At 42.2% G+C, this 17,846-nt stretch overlaps 1 protein-coding gene across 1 annotated transcript in view; it reads left to right on the top strand.

Annotated features, from left to right (window-relative positions):
* cap2 (cyclase associated actin cytoskeleton regulatory protein 2) overlaps positions 1 to 12,796 on the top strand; it is a 206,793-nt gene extending 193,997 nt beyond the window's left edge. Inside the window, exons 10-13 of the mRNA XM_080204145.1 lie at positions 3,043 to 3,166; positions 3,327 to 3,409; positions 8,295 to 8,435; positions 11,462 to 12,796. Of these exons, the coding sequence (XP_080060271.1) occupies positions 3,043 to 3,166; positions 3,327 to 3,409; positions 8,295 to 8,435; positions 11,462 to 11,545 (432 nt within the window). The 3' untranslated portion in view covers positions 11,546 to 12,796. The remainder of the gene's footprint in view (positions 1 to 3,042; positions 3,167 to 3,326; positions 3,410 to 8,294; positions 8,436 to 11,461) is intronic.
* Positions 12,797 to 17,846: the final 5,050 nt, after the last annotated feature.

Genomic DNA, 17,846 nt, shown 5'->3' with positions numbered 1-17,846 from the left:
AATTCATTACATGCCATCAGTGAGTGTGGCTTAAATGAGGATTGTTTTTGAACTTAGCTTTGATTCTATGAAGTGTAAACTTGATATCTTTCTCATTCCCTCTAACTACAGTCTTTGCCAGGATCAAACTCTCCTCAACAAAATAGCACCAAGATATCACTTCCCCACCCTGTAGTATATGCTGGGCGTTCAGATTTGTGAATATTGCTATTTGGCACGACTTAAGGGTGACCTGTTGAATGAGGTGGTTAGTTGGCATGATGAAGAGGAAGAAGTACCTGTGCAACAGATTTCAGGTAGAAAATACAATGGAGGATTATGGTGAATATAGGAAGAAAGACCAGAGGGGAAGTGAAACTAATCTGAAAAGCAAAGAGGAAGCATGAAAAGAGACTAATAGCTAACATAAAAAAGCGTCTCTGTGTGATAATCTTACCAAGGCCAGTCTTCCGTCACCAATCACCCTTTATTTTCAGTGTGCATGAAGTACCACTTCTGCGGCCACAATGTACAGATCAAGCCCCAGAGTCCTTCGAGCCAGCTGGTTTTAGACGCTCTGCTGCTCCTCTATTGGTTAAGCCACCACATGCTTAATAGAAACATAGAAAAAAATGACAGCACAATACAAGCCCTTCGGCCCACAAAAGTTGTGCTGAACATTTCCCTACCTTAGAGATTACTAGGCTTACCTATAACCCTCTATCTTACTAAGTTCTGTGTACTTATCTAAAAGTCTCTTAAAAGACCCTATCAAATCCGCCTCCACCACCATTGCTGGCAGCCCATTCCACTCACCTACTACTAACATCTCCTCTGTACCTACTCCCCAGCACCTTAAACCTGTGACCTCTTGTGGCAACCATTTCAGCCCTGGGAAAAAAGCCTCTGACTATCCACTCGATCAATACCTCTCAACATCTTGTACACCTCTATCAGGTCACCCCTCATCCTTCATCTCTCCAAGGAGAAAAGGCCGAACTCCCTCAACCTTTCCTCATAAGGCATGCTCCCCAATCCAGGCAACATCCTTGTAGATCTCCTCTGCACCCTTTCTATGGCTTCCACATCCTTCCTGTAATGAGGTGACCAAAACTGACTACAGTACTCCAAGTGGAGTCTGACCAGGGTCCTATATAGCTGCAACATTATCTCTTGACTCCTAAACTCAATCCCTCAATTGATGTAGGCCAGTACATCATATGCCTTCTTAACCACAACTTCAACCTGCACAGCTACTTCGAGCGTCCTATGAACTCGGACCCCAAGATCCTTCTGATCTTCCACGCTGCCAAGAGTCCTACCATAAATATTATATTCTGCCGTCCTATTTGACCTGCCAAAATGAACCACTTCAACTTATCTGGGTTGAACTGCGTCTGCAACTTTTCCGTCCAGTCTTGCATCCTATCAATGTCTCGCTGCAACTTCTGACATTCCTCCGCAGTATCCACAACACCTCCAACCTTTGTGTCATCAGCAAACTTACCAACCCATCCCTCCACTTCCTCATCCAGGTCATTTATAAATAGGGGAGCTTGTACTCTACAACGTTCACAGAAGGATCTATTAGCGATCCCCTGTGGCCATCATAAGATCCCTCCCCCTCCAGTCCGTTTCTTCCAGTACACAGCTGCGGATTGGCCTTTTTAGCATTTGGCGATCAGCCTGTGATCAATTGGAGGCAGTACTGGATCTGTGATTGTGGAGTGGATCAGAGACCTTCACTTCCGAAGGAATCATTGTAAAGCCACTGACGCCAATTCTTCCTGATGTTTTACTCCAGCTGCTTCACCAGTATCTTCTGCTTCTACTTCGGAATCCATATCTTCATTATACGAAGGTACAAGTGTAGGGTTGTCTTCCGGTAGTAGTCATCCCCACAAGGCCTGCACTGGCACAGGCTCCCTACTCTTGAGGTGATCCAGATGCTTCCTCACAACTTTGCCCAGCATTTAGACCCTATAAGACGCAGGCCCTGTTTTTTCCATTATGATTTGGGGGTCCAACTGTGACCATACTGAAAGTTCCTCACGTGGACTGAGTCACCAGTCTTGAACGTTTTTTCAAAATTCTTTTCAAAAAGTGTCAAATTTGTGTAAAAACAAGTAATTCATACTGTTTTTTTCAGTAGGAGTTCAGAGAAGAATCTCGCACGCTCTGTGCACTGCAAAGGTCACTAGCGTGCATATCATTATAAAGCTGTGGCGGGACCTATGCCCACTGGAGAGGCCAGCAGCATAGCACTGAGCAGACCACTGCACACATGCACCGATCTGTCAGCACTGAGTGACCCCGCACTACCGGCCTCCAGCCATGGCCTGATCACTGACCCCACTGCCCTCCCCGCAAGTTTACCCCCCCCCCCCCCGCAACATCACCAATCCCCTCCTCTGTAGCCCGACACCTCCCCCCACCCCCGCCCAGTAGGCTACACTCTTTCCAGAACCTGGATCCCTGACGCTGTGAGGCACCAGTGCTAACCACTGCAGAACGTTCTGCAGTGATTCCCACCATGTCGGGACCAGAAAATCTGGCCAAGTGCCAGGAATGCCAGTTTCAGACTGTCTTACAAAAATTGGTTTTGACAGTTCAGAGCAAGTGCCCAGTCCTTGTTTGCTTGGGAATCTTAATAAGTTATTGCAGCCTAAGCAATGACCAGTCCCAAAAGGCAAAGATGTATTTTTAAATTTTAAACATTTTAACGTTCCTCTGGAACCAGGAGGTGGAGGAATGCTTCCCTTGGACTTCACAGACCATGTGATCACCCCTTACCCCTGCCCATTGCTGCCTCAACTACCCTTTCCAAGAACTTGATCTTTGGACCACTACAAGTAAGACAAATATTTCAATATTCTCTTAGTGAAATGTGTAACTTTCCCATGGAGTGCAACAGGTAGAACATTAGTTTGGTTCGGACACACAATGTTGCTATGCCATTGCTATGGACCCAAAAATAGGTCACAACCAAATTCTGCCCCTATATCTTTGTGGGGTTTATTTATATTTGAATTTGCAGGTAACTGTTTTGTTACTTTGTTCTAGGAATACCAGGAAAATAATAACAATCTTGTCATTTCTGAGACTGAACTGAAACATGTTGCTTATGTCTATAAGTGCAACAAATCCACGCTGAAAGTCCAAGGCAAAGTCAATTCCATTATAGTCGGTAAGTATGTGAGTCAATACCAAAAGGGTTAAATACCTGATAGGAATGGCTTATCTTGCACACGGTAGGGGCATCACTTTGTTACCTTCAATTGTCTAGTTCCATTACTTTTTGTTTGTAACACTGGTTGGTCCCCTAAGTATATTTTATTACGTTTCAGATTCTTGTAAAAAGCTTGGCCTTGTGTTTGACAACGTGGTGGGAATAGTTGAAATCATCAATTCCAGAGATGTGCAAATTCAGGTAACAATTCATTTGCAGAAACATCAGCAAATACCCAGTATTTAATAGTACTAAATAATAGAACTTGTAGAAATATTTCCCGTTTTGTGAAAATTTACAGCATAATAAATGTTTACATAATTTACATCGTTATTAACCACAGATTTGAGTCAATGTATTCTCTTTGTCCATTATTGGAATGAAACACATCAGTTTATTATGAAAAGTGAGCTATAATATTGTAATTATTTCTCCCTGGTTAATCCAATCTGTTGGGATCAGTGAAATAGCTAGCAGAAACTCCCTGATGATTCCCTCTTTTTTTTCTTGCATTGACAGTTCAAACCCTTTTATAGATCAAGATTGCAATAGTTTCCTATTTCTCAAAACCATTTGCCAATAAATATTGTCCTTCGAACATACTTTCAGGTTTGCAGCAGTTATCCACTTTTGAAGCTGATTGCTGATAAATAGCTTTAAATCTTTGGGCTTAGTGGCCTTATTTCTATTTTAATGTTGACACAAGTCTGCCAATAATATTCAATCAGTTATCTTCTTCTTTACACAATGAATTGTCATGCATTTGGTCCTGGTATTTTGTTTGTGTCTTTGGTGCATTGGAGAGGGGAAGCCTGCTGAAGTAGGAGGTGAATTCTATCTATCACATAAACAACTCCAGGATATAAATTGTTCAATAATCATAAATTATTATAGGGAGGCAATGACCTGGTGGTTTTATCACGAGACTATTAATCAGAAACTCAGCTAATGTTCTGGGGACCCACGTTCGAATCCCACCATGGCAGATGGTGGAATTTGAATTCAATTTTAAAAATCTGGAATTAAAAATCTATTAAATCACCAACATCACAGATGTCAATCTTCCACCAATTTGATCCACTCCACATGATATCAGGAAACAACTGAAGATGCTGGACACTGCAAAGTCTAGGGGCCCTGCCCAAATTCTGGCAATAATCCTGAAGAATTGTGCTCCAGAACATGCTGCACTCCTAGCCAAACTGTTCCAGTACTGCTACTACGGTAGCATCTACCCAGCAATTTGGAAAATAGCCAGGTATGTCCTGTACACAAGAAACAGGACAAACCCAAGCCAGCCAAATACCACCCCATCAGTCTACTCTCGATCATCAGCAAAGTGATGGAAGGGGCCAACAATAGTGCTATCAAGCAGCACTTACTCGGCAATAACCTGCTTACGGATTCTGCCTTGGTTCAAATATGGACAACATTGAATGCAAGAATTGAGAGTGACTGCCCTTGACGTCAAGGCAGCATTTAACCAAATATGCCTTCAAGGAACCCTAGCAAAACTGGAGTCAACGGGAATCGGGGAAAACTCTCAGGTGGTTGGAGCCATACCTGGCACAAAGGAGGATGGTTATGATGGTTGGCAGTCAACCATCTCAGCTCCAAGCCATCACTGCCTAACCATCTTCAGCTGCTTCATCAATGACCTCCTTTCCATCATAAGGTCAGAATTGGAAATGTTCACCAATGATTGCACAATGTTCAGCACCATTTGTATCTTTTCAAATACTAAAACAGTTCATGCCCAAATGAAACAAGATCTGGACAATATCCAGGCTTAGGCTGATAAATGGCAAATAACATTTGTGCCACACAAGTGCCAGGCAATGACCATCTCTAACAAGAGAGGAGCTAACCATCACCCCTTGACATTCAATGGCATTACCATCTCTGGATTCCCCCACTATCAACATCCTGGGGGTTACCATTGACCAGAAACTGAACTGGACTAGCCATATAAATACTGTGACCACCAGAACAGGTGAAGGAGTAGGAATACCGAGATGAGTAATTCACCTCCTGACTCCCATAGCCTGTCCATCATCTACACAGCACAAATTAGAAGTGTAATAGAATATTCTCCACTTGCCTGGATGAGTGCAGTTCCAATAACATTCACGAAACTCAAACACCATCCAAGACAAAGCAGCCGACCTGATTGCTAACCTATCACAAACGTTAATTCCCTCCACCACTGACGAACAGTGGCAGCTGTGTGTACCTGCCAAGGTGCCTCCTGGGAATTGCCAGCCTGGCCCCCGACACTGCCCAAGGGGCAAAATGGCAAAGCCCAGGGGACACCTTGGTACTATTCACCAGGCATCGGGCAAGTGGGTGGGACCAGAGGGGGGCAGGACCTAATGGTGGTGGGGCCTCTTGGGAGGGGGGGGGAGGGCAATCAGTGAGGATATGGGGTCCTTCTGCCACTCTGCGCTGGGATCAGTGACAGAGAGAGGGAGGCCCATGATCGGGATTGGCCATTGGGTTGCTGGGGGAGTCGGGATTGCAGGGGGAGGATGGGGGTGGGTATTGGCCCGGACATGTCTGGGAGGCCAGCAATCAGGCCTTGGGGGGGATCAGTGGGACAAAAAAGAGGGGTCACGGGGTTGGCCAGTGATCAGGAGGCCAGCAGTACAGTGTTCCTGTGCATGCGCCGATCTATGTGCTGACAGACCAGCACATGCACGATGGCCTTCTCAGAGCTATGCTGCCGCCTCGCTAGCAGGAATAGGCTCCACCCACAGCTTTTCAGTGTGATTCACACTAGGGCTCCCTATGATGCAGAGAGTGTTGGAGATTCACTTTGAAAATCAGGCTTGATTTAAAAAAGAACAAAAGATTTATTCCAGTTTTTACGTGAATTCGGCACTTAAAACTTTTTTGGGTGACTCCCACCCAACATTCTTCTTATAGACTTAAACCACTTCACAATCAATTAACTAACAACACAAGTTTACGTGCTTGTACTTATTAATAGTCTAAAGCCTTTGAACACCTTTAGAGAGAGAGAGACAAATGGAGAGACACCTGTCTTTTGTCAGCCCCAAACATTAGCCTTCAGAGAGGAAGAGAGAGACAGAAAGACAGCTCTTGCTTCTTTCGAGATCAGGCAGAATCTGGCTGTTTTAGAATCAAAGAGAGCTGTGTTTTGTCTCTGCAAGCGTAGTTCCACCCATTCACATGATTCTGCTTCTGTCAATCAACCTAATCAAAACCCAACTCTGAAACCCCAGGCAAAAAAAAACAAAAATGCATTAACTCAGATTAAAACAAATGCATTCTGAGCTAAAATCAATCACTATCCTGCCTTCTCAGCAGGTGAACTGCCTGGTGCAAACAAATTGGCGTGGTGTAAAATAGTGCTGAATTTTATGCATACCCCTTACAAAACCATGATATAAATACATTTCTTAAAGGCACACTACGTCAGGTTTCATTGAACAGATAAGGGTGCAGGGGCCGTTTGCTCCCTCCCCACCCTACCCACCGAATGAAAGTTAGCTAGCAGCTGATACGCCTGGAAGAAGCTCGCTTGGCAGTCATAATATGCTACTAACTGCCTGCATACAGTGTGACATCTGCCCTTCAGTGGACAGGAAGTTCCATTCTCAAGAACCACCAGCCAATCTGACTGACAAGAAGCTCTAGGAGTCCCAACAGTACAGACCTCAGTAATAGATGCTGCTGGGACTGCAGGGAGCAGCAGGAAGAAGAGCTATGGCTGCCAGAGACAGATGAGTCTTTTAGGGTAGGGAGGATCTGAAAGCTGAGGGGAAGAGGAGATAGGGGGCTGGGCTTTGAAGGGCAGGCAGTGAGGCACAAAGGAGGGGCTGACTTCTGGGGTGGGTGGTGTCCAAGATGTGCATAGAACACCCCCGAAATTCTGTGATCTGCCTTCCTTCCAACCCTTTTCAACTTGGCCTCAAGCTAGCCATCTCCCAGGCTTTTGCCCACACCAACCATGTTAAGACGTGGGCAGCATAATATCCCCCAGTAACAAGCTCAATTGATCCGTATTTATTTAAATATAGTGGGTGGGTTGCCGATTTTGGAGCAGGCCCATCCATTGTAATGTGGGGGACAGCCCATGGGTGGGTGGAAATGGTGGTGGGCTGGACACCTCTCATATTTTAGCCCTCCCTCCCCATCGAAAACATACTCAGTAGGGGCACAGTAAAGTTCATCCCTCTAAGTAGATTATTTTCAAAACGAATGAAAGAGAAGACCCAAAAATGTTAAATGAATATATTAAAAGTAAAATATGAAACTGGCCATTTACCTGTGCCTAGCACCTACTTTGTATAATACTGGGTCGGAGTCAATCTGTGACAGGCATGGTACAATAAATTAACTTTGGAAGCTCTTATAACAGGTATTACAGATACCATATCTACTGCTAGGATGATATGAGAGTTTCCAATGTAACGTACATCTGATGTACCAAATTTAATATATAACACATTTACATTTTAATAAAAAGTAGCAGTTAATTTATGAATGTTATCTCTAATGAGCTTTGATCTTGCTGCCAATCTACAGCGTACAGCTCACTATCGGTCAGCACCAAACAGGTTCTAAAGGGCTAACATTACATGTTTGTACTGCCGTCACAGAGCGTTCCTCAATAAGAGTGCCAATCAGGAACTTGAGCATGGAAAATCAGGTGACTGATAGTGATTCACTTTGCAATCTTTCAGCGCTTGGGAAAATCATTCAGGTTGCAAATCAGACATGTTACCTTCCACACCCAAGACCATGTGATGGGAACATAAATTAGTACTCGAGAGTAAATGGAGGCTCAAATGGAGTAAGTGTCTCACTGCAGCAGTGTCTGTTATTCGGAAAAGAATTTTCCAGTCCCTTAAGTTAACGTCATTCACCTTGGCCACAATATCTTACTCATGTACATATCGAAGTATGGATCAATAATCTCTACTGTTTACACAGTTTCTCTTTTTGAAGAATGCTATATTTCTTGTGGAATCTTTGGCAATCCCTCTTCAACTGTCACAGCATCTTTAAAAGTCAGCATTGTTCAGCTGGAATACAAATGATTTTGTGTATTGTTTTACAGGTCATGGGTAAAGTACCCACTATATCTATAAATAAGACAGAGGGATGTCACATATACCTCAGTGAAGAGTCTTTAGGATGTGAGATTATCAGTGCCAAGTCTTCTGAAATGAATGTCCTAATTCCTCAGGATGATGATTACGTAAGTTTTACACAGCCGTAAACATTTATTGTTTTGCAATGTTTTGACATCTTTCAGAATCTGATGTGATTACAAAAGGTTCCGACAGGACTCCCTCAGGATAAGTCTTTGGTTTCTGCCCCCCTACTGGAGAATGTCATTGGAAGCATACAGCCGATTTCCAAATATGCAAAGCTCTGAACAGAAAGCTGAAGACAAACATTTGTTCCTTTTCTCAAAAAACACTTGGGGGAGCTTGAACTACACATGCTAACGTGTAGGAAGTTGGGCAGCTTAACTTTGTCAGCTGTCCAAGTTAAACAAGTTGGTTAACAGATTAACAATAAAATAACAATAAAGTTACCCATTTTAAGACCATGCAGTCTTTAACCAGTTGCAAGTTGGATCTAATTAAGCTGTCATTTATCAACATTTCCCTCTGTAAAACATACTTGTGACAATTCAGATATGTAATCACAGTTCAGTAAATGAGATTCCAAATTTTCCAAACTCAGACTGGAGAATTGATTGTAATATTTCATCTAAGAACACATTTTAGTTAAAAAAAAATTGATAAAACAGTACATTGAATAAAATATTTTTAAATGACTTAATTACCCAATGTGGGACTCAAAACCTAGGATTGAAAGTCCCATTGTCTACCAATTGAGATACCCAGACTGTGTAAATGTCCCTGCACAAAGCCTTAACATACTGGGGGTGGAATTTAATGCCCTCCTCCCAAGGGTGTTTGGAGGCATTTAATCAGGTGAATAAGGACCTTCTGTACTCTGCCCTGATTAAGTCTGGGATAGAAAGTCTCATGGATGGCCGTTCCACTCCATAAATTGAGGCCATTAACTGGGCAATAAATGCTCACTTAAGGACCTAATGCCATGAGGGAACTCTGAAAAGCAAACCCTGTTGTTTGCAGGCTTCTGAGGTGGGTAGGGGGCTGGACAGTCCCTCATTCAAAGGCACTCAATGCCTGATTGAGGAACCCAGGATCAGGAATGGGCCAAGGCCTGTAATTGCTGCAAACCTCCTCCCCTTGACCCTCATCCCTCCCTCACTCACCTGTGGCCTGGGTCCTTCAGCAATCCTAGGCTTTTGGGAAATGCATTTCTGGCAGCTACCAGCGCTCCCCCGATGGCGCTGCCTGAAATGCATGGCTGCCAACCTTTGATTGACAAGCAAGGCTTGAGAACAGAGCGAATTTCCATCCCTGGGGTCGCTAATCCTGGGGAAGGCCCATGCTAGCCATTTAAGTGCCTGAGAGACACTTAATTTAGCAGGCCTTCTCCTAAGGAGGTGATGCAGGACTCATGCCAGCTCTCCATCTGACAGGTGAGGCCACTGTTGCTTACAATAAGTACCACTTTAGCCTAGCTCCAACTGACCCCACTTAATAGGTATCAGTCACGTAAAATCTCATTGAGAATGAAATCTCATTACAGATTGGGAACTGACATGCATAATCAGGCTACAGAGGGTGAGATTTTATAATTAATGCTGGCAAATGATGTTTGTTTTAAACATTATTTGCAACCATGAAATTAGTGCTGATGGTACATATTCCAAACTCCTGCTACCGATTGGAAAGGGGTCAGAAACAGTTGTCATGCACCAGCAGTTGCAGTGTTGGCCGAGTGCAACATGTACAACTGTTCCTGATGCCTTTCTAGCCACTGACAGGAGTTACAGTGTTGCCAAAAAGAAAGCAATGCTTGTGCAGTTAAAAAGTTGAAACAGCAGCAGTCAAAAATGCTCGTGGAATGCTGGCCTTTATCTCAATGGGGCTGTATCGCAAAGGGAATGAAGTTATGCTTCTGCTGTAGATATCCTTGGTCAGACCTTATCAGGAATACTGCATTCAGGTTTGGGCATTGGACTTGAGGAAGAATATATAAGATTGAATACTGTGCATATTCACCAAAATGATACTGGGGCTTCAAGAATTAAATTTTAGAGGCATTAATTGCATTCTTGACAGATATTGGACAGTATGGGGTAGTCTTTATAAATTAGCATTTCCAGAACTAGACATTCACATGATGAATACATTTTGGGAATTTGGGCACAGAGTTTGGTTGCACCCCATCAATTTTCTGCCTATTAAATATTATTGGATAGAAATTCTGTACTGACCTGTATTCATGTGCATTTCTAGCCATAGAGTTCTGTGCCAGGAGCTTGAGTTGCTAAAATCCCGTGGTGCACAAAATGCCAGTCTGTTTTCCTTGCAAAGGTTGACCAATGTTCCTTTATATTTTTCAGTCATATTAACTTGTGGTTTGGATAATGATTATAAAGGTAGAAATTATGGTTGGATATGCTTTAGGAAATCTGAGGTGGCTCCCCTCCCAAGGGTGTCATCCTGTTTAAGTAAATGAATAATGCTCCCACATAAACTGCAAGGAGTAGAAACACTTCAAGCCTTGATAAGATAACTAAAGGGTAATCTTTACCTGTGTCTAAGTGTCCAGATACTGGCTCAGCTAATCTGACATGTGAAGCTCAGAAAACTCAGTCCTGTTTACATTTAATTCTAAATTCATTTTGTATAGTTGCAAAGAGAGGAAAATAGAAGTTGTTGGCACAATTGAGGGTAAGTGGGAAAGCACACACTTTGGAGGTCAGTCCTGTTTGGAATTTATAGAACTGGAAATTTAAGAAGGTTGCCTCTTGGATGGAAAATCCCAAATCAGAGCACCAAGATCTGGAGATATACTGTATGGGAACACAACTTTAAACACTGAATGCACTCCATCATTGAGGCTCACCAAGGTAAAAAAGTTTGGACAGCTTGAATATATAGTTGAAAAAGAGATATCTCCAAGGCTTTGAGGAAAGGGGAGGAACTAATTCGATAGCTGTTTGCAAGAGCTAACACAGTAGCAAAGGCCAAATGGACTATGTGATTCTATGCTCCCTCTCTCAGCTGCTGAGAATTACTAATAATCTGTTGTCATTGTAGGTGCTAGCTAGACAGTATTATTTCAAGAATGAAATCCTATTTACTAACAGGCTATTTGTTTCTCTTGTAGAAAGAATATCCAGTCCCTGAACAGTTCAAGACTACGTGGAATGGTTCAAAGCTGCTTACCGAAGCAGCAGAGAATGTTGGCTAACTGCCAAAGTTATAGGTTGTTCTGTAATTCATGTGTTGTATTCCAGAGTTATAGTTCATCATAATGCAGTTTTACACTTTGTGTAGCCATAGCATATAATACCACAGTAGTCAGACACCTTGCAGTAGCTGCATTACAAGTAGTGCAATGATTGATGGTCTTACTGACACTCTATGTTTTAGCAACTGTGGGTTACATAACGCTTGTACATATTTTGAGTGTCATCGACATCTTTGTACTATTTGAGCTTTGTATGACAAAATCTCACTCCGTTCTTTCATGAGTTTAGATAATCCAGAATTTCAGTTCATTCAAAATTAATCATTGCGCCTGTTGGTTCAAATCAGTGTTATAATTGTGCATCTCACCACAGTGTCCTTCTGTTGCCTCTTTTTTTTTAAATTGCCATTTAAGTCATCCCAAGGACACAGATTAATCTCTAATGCATAGTTGCTTTGAAACGGTTTCAGTTAATGTTCCATGCGCCCTTGTGTTGACGATAAGTTCCACTGTTGCATAATATCTTGTCACATTTCCTTGGTCAGGATGGATGTTGCCCTTTCAGAGAAAAGCTGGACAACAAATTGTAGTTTTAACATCAATTTTTTTTTTGTTTCACTGCATTTATTATTGCATTTTTGTTTTTCTTAATTTTGTTTTGTGCGCTAATTTGTCCATCAATATTGAGTCTAAATTTGTACTGGGGAGAAGGAGTCCAATTACTCGAGAAGTTAACACCTGCCTTTTCTTAAGGTGCTGGCATAATGTGGTAGTAGGTAGAAGCAGTCACTTGGGTAAAAGTAGCTTTTATTCCCTTCCCCTTTCTCCAAGCTTTTACTAAAATGGCCAGGCCATTTCAAAGCAATCAGGAGCATAGATCAAAGATCTGCAGATCTGTATTGTCCAGTGTCTTGTAAATGCAGCAATCAGATCCTGGCAGAGACATTACAATGTAATGGCTTGCATAACCTCTTGTTATTCAGGTACCAAGATGTCCTTGCACACTGCACCGACAAGATTAACGTAGACTTCTGCTGTTCTAAGTTTCAAAGTTTGTCCTTGACAATATCTTAGTGTAGAAAATGGATATGGTTTGTTGCAATGTAGTATTGCAGTTGTTCCTGTTAATGAACTTATTTCTGAGGGATTAGTTACTGTAATTTGTAATATCACTAGACAATTTGAAGACTATTGTCATGTGTCACAAGGAAGGCGTTCTGCAAATAAAAATCAAACTGTTGCAAACTATAATGATCAACATGACGCTTTATCATTTCAATTTTGGGGATTGTGGTGGATATTACTAATAAATTTAACTAAATTCCATGCCCCACTTATATGCCTTTTATGTTTTACACGATGTGGTTTGTTTGCTGCACCAGACTAATATTTTTTGAAAGTATTTATTAGTATTTATTACCTGTAAGCTCCACAAGACACATAAATGAGATTGTGAATCTTAAATAAAAAGTAGAAAATGTGGCAAGATACAGAGCAGATCATGCCAAATCTAGAGAGGGATAACCAAGTTAGCATTTCTGGTGGAATATTCATCGGAGCTGGATGAAATTCATATCAGTTTATGAATTCTAATATTGTATTCAAGTTTCTCCAGGGAACTCCTTCCATAACTTGTAAGTGTGTAAATACATTGCTTGGTTTGGTACTTAACCCTTTCACGATCGCATGATATCCCAGAGTACCTTTGAAGTGTAGTCACTGTTGTCATGCAGGTAACATGACAGCCAATTTGCACACAGGAAGCTCCCACAGACAACAGTGTGACAATGATCGGTTAATCTGTTTTAGTGATGTTGGTTAGCTGTTGGTTACAGACCATGTGGTTCCAGGCTCAATCCCAGCCAGTGTATTTGGCACACTAAATTAACCTTATTGTTCCTGGGTTAGGGAATTAAGGGTTATGGGGAGAGGGCGGGAATGTGGAACTGAGCCACGACAGATCAGCCATGATCTTATTGAATGGCGGGGCAGGCTCGAAGGGTCAGATGGCCTACTCCTGCTCCTATTTCTTATGTTCTTATGTTATGTAAAGAAATTCAGCAAAGGACATTGTTTCTGACTGTTACCCAGTGCCTGCTATGGAAAATGTACAAGCCTGGACGCTTGGTAAAATATGGATAGGACTCCACTGTAGTGCCCTATGCCACAGCTCATCAACACTTTGGTGCACAGATTCAGGCCTGAAGAACATGCAGTCCATGGATCGGCATCGTCAAAAGAAAGGAGAATAAAACCAAGTGGGAAAATAAATTTGAGCTGTGCAGGAGGTGGTTTCAGTTTCTTGATTATAGGAGTAGAATCTAATTTCTCACTGGGAGGGATTACGAATATCTCACTCCTCCTCCACCACTGACACACACACCAATCCTGTGTTAATAGTGAGAGAACAGGCTAATAGGAGAGACAACAGTGATATTGTCACTGGACTAGTACTCCAGAGACCCAGAATAATATTTGGGGACCATGACTGATGGTGAACTTTGCATTCAACAAAAATCTGGAATTAAAGGCCAGTGATGACCATTAAGATATCGGTTATCAGAGAAATCCACCTGATTCACTAATATCCTTTAGGAAATGAAATCTGACACCTTTACCTAGTCTGGCCTACATGTGACTCCAGAACCACAGCAATGTGGTTAGCTCAGAAATGGCCTAGCAAGCCACTCTGTTCAAGGTCAATAAGGGATAAGTGATAAATGCTGGCTTTGCCAGTGATACCACACATCCCCTGAATTAATCTTTTAAAATTAAGCTTCAGCCATTTTATGTCACCAATAACAGAGTGAACACTAACTTATCTACAACCCTAAAATTGTTCACTTTGAGCTGAGAAATGTGCAGTCCATGTTTGATGTTGTAGCAGGGAAAGATCCAAGTGGTGCTGTGATTGAAGGAAGGGAAGAAAAACTTAAAAGAACCCTAGGGCCTTGAAGATGTATTGTGATGAAGGCTCTATCCAAGACAGGGGCCTTCAACAGGTAAACTCTTGGGGTGGAATGTGCCCTCTTTCCCACTACCTCATTTACAACACCTGCTGCCATTGTCACTACTATTTCTGAGGATGTGATGGATGTTTCTCTATATGCATGAGTGCAGGCAATTACAGACTTGATTTAAATTGACAGAAATACAATTTATACTTTAAAATGGGAGACACAAGAAAACAGATGTGCAAACGAACTGAGTGACATGAACACATTTAGCTTTTTTATAGTGAGGTACAATTAGAAAGTATTCATTTACTCTTAAATGTTTCCAATTATATTTCATCATTGACTTATATAATTGCTGTATGTAGAGTTTTATCATGTTGTGCTTAGAGAAGTTGGATTCTTTTATGAAGCACAATTTGGAATGGTCTGAAGTGAACTCAGAGACAATGACCTGGATTTTCATTCTCAACACAGGAATCGTGAGTTGGGTCATTTCCTGATCTCACGATCCCACCTCCTGTTCAGCAGTGCCTGTCCATGATATTTTCATTGTGCGGTGACGGGAATGGGCTGGGGCCAAGATTGTTGCATCCAGAAGCAAGAGGGCATGGAGGCAGATGGATGCTGGGGCGAGCAGGTTAGAAGGTCCACTTCAATTCACTGGGATACCAGCCCAGATCTGTCAACAAATACTGGGCACTCAAACATCAGCCCCACCCCTCCCAACTTTATGCCATTCATTTCTTCCATGTTTCAACCCCTCATGCCCACATACATTCTCCATGTGTACCATGCATCCTCCATACCCACTCACCTGGTATCCACTGTATGCAGAAGTCATGAGCTCCATAAAAACATTCAGCAGAAGGCTGACTTCTTTGATTGCTAAATCAGTCACCAGTTTGGCTTATTGCGAAGGTTTCACTGTTTTCTGTTTTAGAGCATTTGTGATACAATTGAGAAATTGAATGTCATTAGGAATCTTTGGTTGAGCTCCAAGCCTCACTAATGGAGTTAGATTTTACACTCACCTGTGCAAATGTCTGAAGGGAGGTGGCTCGCTAAATCTGGCAGGCTGTCTGCCTGCTGCATACCTGCCTGACCCCAATGCTATTATACTAGTGGTGGATATGGCATGGGTAGCATACCTACCAATGGCCAATTGAGACCCTTAAATGTGCAATTAGTTCCAATTTAAGGTCCATCTCCCCCTGCTGCTTGGATTTAATGAGTGGCGAGAGGAACCCATACCAAGCATTGATGTTTTCCTTTGTGGGTAGCTGTCGAGCAGGGGTGGCTCTCTGTAACAGAACCCCTAGGCCCTGGTTGCCTGGTTGGCACCAAGAAGATTCCTATATACATTTCCAATTCCCAATCAAATGGTGCACGTCTCTGTCCCAAAGTGCTTAAAAACTGTCAGATTCTTGATTGACCAGCAGCTTTCTGAGGTGGGCCCTCTTGATCCTGTTGGGCAGAAATCCAACCTGGAGGATATTAATGGCCATTTGGGCATGAAATGGCTGCAGGACAGCCATTGCTCTCCTCAATGAGCTGCCTGCCCTGACTTGGGGAATCTGTCTCCTAATATAATTCAGTTTTGTGGGAGTTTTTTACATAGCTGTGAAGAAGGTCACCTAGTTACAGGAAGGATGTAAATAAGATTGAAAGAGCGCAGAGAAGATTCACAAGGATGTTGCCGGGACTTGAGAAGCTGAATTAGAGAGAGAGATTGAATAGGTTAGGACTTTATTCCCTGGAGCGTAGAAGAATGAGGGGAGAATTGATAGAGGTGTATAACATTTTGATGGGTATAGAGAGAGTGAATGCAAGCAGGCTTTTTCCACTGAGGCTAGGAGAGAAAAAATTACTAGAGGGCATGGGTTAAGGGTGAAAGGAGAAAAGTTTAAAGGGAATATTGGGGGGGCTTCTTCACACAGAGAGTGGTGGGAGTGTGGAATGAGCTGCCGGATAAAGTGGTAAATGTGGGGTCACTTTTAACATTTAAGAAAAGCTTAGACGGGCTCATGGATGAGAGGAGTGTGGAGGGATATGGTTCAAGTGCAGGTCAGTGGGACTACGCAAAAATGGTTCGGCACAGACAAGAAGGGCCAAAAGGCCTGTTTCTGAGCTGTAATTTTCTATGGTTCGAAGGCTTTAGGTTTTGTCTCATTGGCGGTTTATGAGCTGTTTAGGGAATAATGTTTCTTTTAAGTGGTTTTTAAATACCAGCTTGTATATTTTGATAGATTTATGCAAAATTAATAAGATTGAGGTGCATTTGAATAGATTTTTTGGATGGTTTCATGAACTTTTCAAAAACCTGCAAGTATAATTACAGAGCTCAAGAAGTACTGGAAGAATGCTTCAAAGGAGCCCAGCAGATATCTGGACTTTAAATCAATGAAAAGGTGAAAGCACAATGTCCAGATGACACATTACAATCAGATTCTCAATACTGTTGAATGCAGTATTCACTTTAAACATGGTGCTAGCACCGATCATGGCATGACCTGATACCACCTCCATTGCCTGTATATCTGCTTCTTCTCCCTCAATGTTTGGTCCCTGCACCTGCTGACTCTTAATTGGCCAGCTGCTGGTAGATCACGTTCAGCTTGTTGCTCTGATTTCAAGTGGTGGGACCTGTTGCCTAGCCATAATATTCAAACTGTAGTTCCACCTAGATGACAATTCCCTAATTTTACAGTAGAATTTGAATAGGATTTTGTTTATTCAAAGCGACAAAGTTGCTGCATTACATAAATGAGAAACACTACCAAAAGGTGATACCATGCATCTGGACTGGTGGTTAACATTTTAACCTGCACCAATCCAAATGTCTGAAGTGGGGTTAGGATATTGGTGCCGGTTAGAGTCCACAATTAAGCAGCACCCTCAGTCAAAAGTCTTACAGGTGATTGTAAAAGTTACCCACAAAAGAATTATGTATACTTAACTGCTTAATTCAGAAAGTAAAGAAGCAAGCAGATCAGTTTGAACGATCATAGGTTGATTTCTTTATACTCAAAATGGAGAATTGTAAGAACACATTCTTATGTACTTATAATCATGAGGTTTATAAGATTGTTATGTTTTGGATTGTGGACTCTAACAGGCACCAATATCCTAACCCCACTTCAGACATTTGGATTGGTGCAGGTTAAAATGTTAACCACCAGTCCAGATGCATGGTGTCACCTTTTGGTAGTGTTTCTCATTTATGTAATGCAGTAACTTTGTCTCTTTGAATAAACAAAATCCTATTCAAATTCTGCTGTAAAATTAGGGAATTGTCATCTAGGTGGAACTACAGTTTGAATATTGTGGCTAGGCAACAGGTCCCA

Source organism: Carcharhinus amblyrhynchos, chromosome 2 (assembly GCF_965287045.1).
Source record: "Carcharhinus amblyrhynchos chromosome 2, sCarAmb.v2.hapA, whole genome shotgun sequence".
In the NCBI taxonomy this organism is placed as follows: Eukaryota; Metazoa; Chordata; class Chondrichthyes; order Carcharhiniformes; family Carcharhinidae; genus Carcharhinus; species Carcharhinus amblyrhynchos.
This window is presented reverse-complemented; position numbering and strand designations above follow the sequence as displayed.